At 39.2% G+C, this 7008-nt stretch overlaps 1 protein-coding gene across 1 annotated transcript; it reads left to right on the forward strand.

The window, feature by feature from the left end:
* Positions 1–5301: 5301 nt before the first annotated feature.
* Positions 5302–5937, forward strand: LOC111674249. Its single transcript, XM_023433738.1, is given in 3 exon segments — positions 5302–5466; positions 5618–5639; positions 5693–5937. Coding segments are annotated over 3 exon segments (432 nt in total).
* The last annotated feature ends 1071 nt before the right edge of the window (positions 5938–7008 follow it).

Here is a 7008-nt window from a genome sequence, read left to right on the forward strand (position 1 = left end):
TATACATATATGAAATAAAAAGTAATTACGTAAATTGAGGAAGGGGGTATTTATGTTAGAACAAACATTTTTTTCCTAGTTTGCATAAGAAGAAATAATTCAAAGACAACATTAAATCTTTGAAAAATATCACCTTGAAGCCGACGAGACTTTAGTTTTAATACTCGACAAGTACGTGACACGTAATGCAATAATCCCCGTAATCTGTGCAATCCTCGAGAAACCACATTCTACAAGAAATGCCCTGGATCCGTACAAAAAATGTGATAGTGCAGGCATCTACTCTTCATAGGCGACTATCCGGACCTCAAACTGGGTATCCTTCTAGGGGCGGATAGATGGCTTCGTACATATCAAAATAAACGTTACAAAGAGAGGTTAGGGAAACGTTGGACGTCTATTTGTTATATTTATGAAGTAAAAATGCGGCAAATATGTTACCTTTCGTGTCAGTTTTCTATTTCTAGAACTGTTGCTTCGAGTTGAAAAAAACTTTACGGGGAAATCCGATGCACTGATTTCTTTAGGCGATCATAACATTACGCGCATGCAAACTTCGGGGATGTTGCGTCATACGTGAAGTGACGTCAAGTTGCTGAAAGTTCTTCTATCTCAACGATCTGGGAAACGTGGCATCTCGCCGTACTTTTCCCCTATCCAATTTTTTATTATCGTCCGTTATCCGAGTGATTGCTTTGTTCTGGGCATAAACATAGGATGTATGGGCTCTACATCCTGATGTAACGATAAAGAGCGGAGAAATGGAAGAGAGAAAACAAAGGCGCTTTTTTCTGGCACTTTCTCTCTCTTTTTATGTAAAACAGGTGCGTAGTGCAATATCTCAGGCAATAATCGCCGAGTGTTTGGGTACGTAAGTTCGATGCTTGGGTTTTTAATAAAAAAAAAATAAACTTTATTAACGATGATTACCGAGGATGGTATGTACGACTCTAACGTAAAACTTATTGTTACCGGTGTCATGATTAAACAACTTTGCTAGTTAGTTTCCACAGGACCGACAGATGGCATGTGGATTTCCCGCAAGCGGTAAAGATAGATCGTGTTCGTATGTAAAATCAGTTACTGATCTTTACTTTGAAAGAAATATGATTATCGCAAGCTAGCAAAGTCGAATAGTTAAACTACTGTGGTACATTTGAACGTTACAAATTTTATAGTCACTGTTACCCAATAATTTAGTGAATTACGAGTCTAACGTGAAACTTATTGTTACCGGTATCGCGATGGAAGAACTTTGCTAGTTAGTTTTGACAGGACCGATAGATGGCACGTGGCTCTCCCGTAAGCGGTAAAGACAGTAGATTGTTCGTATGTAAGATCCGTTACTGGCATTTACCTTGAAATCGTGATTCCACTCCCCTCCACTATTTCAAACGTCCACACTCAAGGTCCACGTCAAGAAGACCCACCGTCTTTCCCCGAAGAAGGACGAGAAGTGATGAGAAGAAGAGAGAGGAGACACAGAAGAGAGATCATCGAAAACACTATACTCTGGCAATGAGATGGAAGTAATTCCTCCGCACAGGCACCCGATGGTTACTATGAAATTTCTGTGATATATATATATATATCACAGAAGTCAAATCGTTGGTGAAAGTATTCTCCGAATTGGGGGTACCGATTCGATTCAAATTTTACCACGTGAATATGGGCGCCCTAAGGTAGGTCCTGAAAATCATGAAATTTCATTTTTCATCAAAAATTGATCGACTTATCATGGATTAGAACCAACATAGCATGGTCTATGCACGTTTTCGATGTTTTACGCTTCTTGGAGGCTTATGTTACGTAACCGGAGCCAGCAGTGACGATTCTGAATTTCTATGGCGAAATTCAGAGTGAGAGATTCGGGATGAAAAATGATCGTTAGGATCTTCACCGAGGATTCTGTATCCCGAGTATGCTTTTCCCGTATTGATGCCGGAAACGATGCAGAAAGAATGTTGAAAGAATATCCCAAGCGGCTGGAATATTCTTATCGGGGATTTGTTACTCTTTCAAAGTGCTTTACACACCTTACTGATTCGTACCCTTGTGGTCGTACTTCAAGAAACACTGGATAGAGGGTTTTCAAATGAATGAAATAGAAAGTATGGATTAAGTATAATTAACAACAAACAATTTACAATGGATACAAGCCAAAGTTTGATTAAATACGAATTGAAGATTGAGAGTGACGCGATAGAGGCTAATTCGCGTGGAACGATCTTCTTCATTAAGAATGAATTTAAAATTGATGGGTATTTGGGAAAGAAATCTGCGTCCTAGGATCGCGGATCTGTCCCGAGTCCATCTTCCGATTGTGTGATAAACGATCTGTTAGGTCTCCTTAACCCTTTCGCTACGACGGGTGACTATAGTCACCGTACGTTTGGTCCAATATTGCCTGCACGGTCAGACGAATTTCGCCCATATGTCGAAAAGGCTCCGTGTTCAAAGGGTTAAGGTGTACGGTGGCTGTCGATCCCTAAATCCGATCAGTTCCCTACCCCGAGACAGAGTTCCAACATTTTCCAATAGTTTTCGGGTGTTTATATACTGTCAAAAGAGTGTCGGTCGCAGGTGGGGTCGACGGACTTTGGCGGTCGAACGCCGATTGTTGTCCTGTCGATTCTGCAGAATTGCATCTTTGAACCGGCAGCTCTGTCTGAGGTTAGTGAGCTGGTAAATTTATAAGGTTTTTGAAAAATAGGACCTACTTAGAATCGAAATCGAAGAGTTTCAGGACCTAACTCGAACAATTTTGAATACCGTAGAAATGGAATATTAGAGTCAGATGAGAAAATATGGAAAATACTTTCACCAACGATTGCAAGAGAATGTTGACTTGTCTCGAGGCTGACACGTGCTTTTAAAGCAAAAATTTAGTTGCAGCTAAACATCACAGATGGCGACGTTGGTCCTAAACAATCGTTAAAATAATGAATTCACGGGATTTCGACAGTTTGACATCGGCCTCCTCATCGTTACTTTACCGAAATGACATATGGAACGCTTCGGTTCGTACAATTCTCAACGTAGACTGTAAAAGACTTCAACATAAATATAAATGTCGGTAACAAGACGCGCCAGCTTATGTTACCACTTGAGTATCCAAAAAGCGTTACCACCAAAAAGGGTTTCTTAGGTTTTGAAGGGTTTTTTTTTCATTTTATCGACGTCGATTAAATTTCTTAGCGCCTTTCGTGTCATCTTGAAAGTCTAAATCATTTGTGTCACTATCGTTAAGCGAGAGAGAAAAACCGAGGACCTTCACGATATTTGTCTTCCTCTAAAGACATAAGATTCTGATCTCTCTTCAGGCTAAGACTCGTCGAACGCACACTATTACTCTGCAAGGCATAAAAAAGGTTGAACCGTAAACTGCCGAAGCCGTTTCATGCTGCGGAATTCCGAGTTTAAAGCATGAGATAACTTTAAGACCGGTGCGAAAGAACACGTAACAGCGTGTGTACGTTTTTGCGGAGGAGCTCGTGTACTTACGGGCCATTCTTCGATGTGTGGACAGAAAACTGAAAGCACGTGTGCGGGGTTGAACAAGTTTGAGGGGAGAAGAAAAGCCCACGTGGAATCACGCAAGGCCTTGGTACAGATTCTTCGGCGTAACCGTTTCTTCGAGGTATGAGGCCGTGTTTACGGAGCAATTCTCTCAGTAACCATTCTTGAAAGTCAATCGAATTAGTTTCATAGAAGTTTCGCAAATAAGTGCCATTCTACGACCTTGCGTCGTTACTAGATCATCGAAGCACATTACGTGGAAAATCGTGCAAGACAGGGAAATGATTCCGCCAGGCTGGAACCGAGAGCACTCAGGAAATCCTGAATTTTAAGACTCGAAGGCCCATCCTCATATCCAATTTTTAACAGTGCTTTTGAACGCCTTTTAGTTAAAGATGATCGGATCGCTGATAAAACACGCCATGCTCGTACCTTCTTTTATGACCGCTTCTAGTTAAAAGGCCGCTTTTACGAAATGTAATCTAACAATGTCGGAAAAATGTGACGACTGCGTTCCGCGTGCCCAACGCGTGCGTTTTTTGTATGGCAATAGTTCAGAGTCTGTTGAACTTTGTTGCAAAAATCAGAAGCGTCCTTATTTTTAGCTCTATTCTTTTTGTTTTCCTGTCCGTATTTTTGTTTCGTGCTCCTACCAGCCTGAACTTCATATAAACGACTTGAATTCATTATGGCAAGACATCATGACCGTCATCATTCCAATGATTGAAATACTTGTCTCGCATACAAGAGGGTCCCGACTCAACACCAGTTGGAGTCTCTTTCTTCCATCAGACGACGCATTGTCTTTCGCTAACACCCAAGAAGCGTAGAATAATTCCTAAATATTTCTTTGTAATCTTTTCTAAATATCTCAAGCGACAGATTTTTTTAAGGTCAAGTGAAACCCCCTTCAAATCAGTCGATTCGAATACAACACTTTTTTTTAAGGGTATTAGCCCAAACTGTCCGAAACTTTGACACATCGCTCCTGATCATCTAAGAATTGTCCTGACACATTCAAAATATGGATTTTTTAACAAAATTTGTTTACTCAGCCCAGATCAGAACCAAAATGGCGTCGAGCTTTCATTTTTCGATCAACATACAATTATCGAAGGCTCCAATATGAGAATCGAAAGGGTCAGGACAATTTTACGATAATTTAGAACACTCTGGTAATCGATAAACTCGCATTTTAACGGGATAAAGGCAAAAAAAGTGTTGTATGCGCTTCTATGCTAAAACGATGGGAATAGGAGGTCTCGGAGTGAAAATTTAATTGACCTGGAAATCACAGATGGCGCAGGGGGTCCCTCTGCAGTCAATNTTAGTCGATGTGTGCACTGAGCGGCTCATATATGGATCTAAGCCTTCCAGAGGCTCGCATATATATATATACGGATGACGTGGCAGTTAACGCGCTAATAGTACGTTAGAATTGCACCCGTTGAATGCATTTGGTGAGAATAAATTCGAGAATGAGATAGGGCTTATCTCGACGAAGCAATCGGCGGATGTTGCGGCAGAATTCATTTTCGTAATAGAATCGTCCCTGTGGTTAAATCTAAAAGCGAAACATGGTATTATTTGTTCTCATTGTGCGCATATCGACACTTTTCTATTGAGAAATTCTGAATCAGTGATGAGCAAAATTGGTCTTGGTCTTGGTAAATGTGTAAGACCATGATCAAGATCGTGACTCGCCCGTGCAAGACCAAGACCAAGACTTGAGAATGCAAGTCGAAAAATCTGAATATGCAAGACCAAAACCAAAACTTGAGGATGTATGATGAAAATCTCAATGTGCAAGAGCAAGTCCAAGACTTGAAGATGTATGACCAAGATCTGAATGTGAAAGACCAAGAACAAGACTTGTGGATGTAAGACCAAAATCTGAATGTGCAAAACCAAGTCCAAGATTTGAAGTTGTATGACCAAAATCTGAACGTGCAAGACCAAATCCAAAACTTGAGGATGTAAGACCAAAATCTGAATGTGCAAAACCAAGTCCAAGACTTGAAGTTGTATGACCAAAATGTGAACGTGCAAGACCAAATCCAAAACTTAAGGATGTAAGACCCAAATCTGAATGTGAAAGACCAAGACCAAGACTTGTGGATGTAAGACCAAAATCTGAATGTGCATGATCAAGTCCAAAACTTGAGGATGTAAGACCAAAATCTGAATGTGCAAAACCAAGTCGAAGACGTGAAGTTCTTTAACCAAAATCTGAATGTGAAAGACCAAATCCAAAACTTGAGGATGTAAGACTAAAATCTGAATGTGCAAAACCAAGTCCAAGACTTGAAGTTGTATGACCAAAATGTGAACGTGCAAGACCAAATTTAAAACTTAAGGATGCAAGACCAAAATCTGAATGTGAAAGACCAAGACCAAGACCAAGACTTGTGGATGTAAGACCAAATTCTGCATGTGCATGATCAAGTCCAAAATTTGAGGATGTAAGACCAAAATCTGAATGTGCAAGACCAGGACAAGGATGTGTATGACCCTGATTCGCAAGACCAAGACCAAAACCAATACCAAATAGTACAAAACCTAAAAAGTTCGAGGTAATGCATGATTTAAGTGTAATATTTTTTCAGTCGTGCTACTCAAATAATTATTTCAAATTTAGGGAAAAACTATCCCACGCATTAATCTTTAAATAACCATAACATCCATCATTTTAAGCATTTAAGCGTAATGGTGTTCATTAGAACCTTCGATTTAAAAAGGAGAAACGTAATGTTTTTACACTTTACATTCAATTTTATTATGTCAATTAGGTCTGTTGAATGTATTTAACATACAACATTCGACTTACGAACTTTAATGCCTTCTCTAGTTTCATGTTATTACTGCAAATTACATTTAAATTTAGTAATCGTCATTTTTTGTTATGAGCAATGTTAAGTAATTTCTTATCGAGTCCTACTTGGCTGGTCCATGTTTTACAAAACACAGCATTATTTTTATATGTTTTACATTTAACTCTGGATAGGGTCCTTTTGACTGAAATCGTTGTAAATGGATAGCACGTCGATAAATTAATTATGCAGAACACGCGCAACTATACAGGCTAAAAGGCGATATTAGGATTTTGTGGGCTAATAACGTGCAATCAATTTCATAAACGTCTCGATCTGTTCAATGTCAGTATTGTAATATTTTTTGCACGGACTCGCCATGTAGTACTCGATAAGAAATCACTTAACATTGTACGTAATAAAAAATGACAACGATTAAACTTATACGTAATTTACGGTAATAACATAAAACTAGCGAAGGCATTAAAGTTCGTAAATGAAAAAAGAATGATAAACTAATGCCAGATAATACAAGAAGCATATTTTATTTTTTACATTTTTTTAATGGGAATTCGCAACGACCATGTACTTGGCGAGGTTTCTTTACACGGACGTGTTCTTCTCGGGTATTTCAGAAGTTTTAGTTTTTGTTAGGAAATAGGATAAATAAAAAAACGTT

This window comes from Orussus abietinus, unplaced genomic scaffold (assembly GCF_000612105.2).
Source record: "Orussus abietinus isolate OABI.00-Male unplaced genomic scaffold, Oabi_2.0 scaffold620, whole genome shotgun sequence".
Lineage (NCBI taxonomy): Eukaryota > Metazoa > Arthropoda > Insecta > Hymenoptera > Orussidae > Orussus > Orussus abietinus.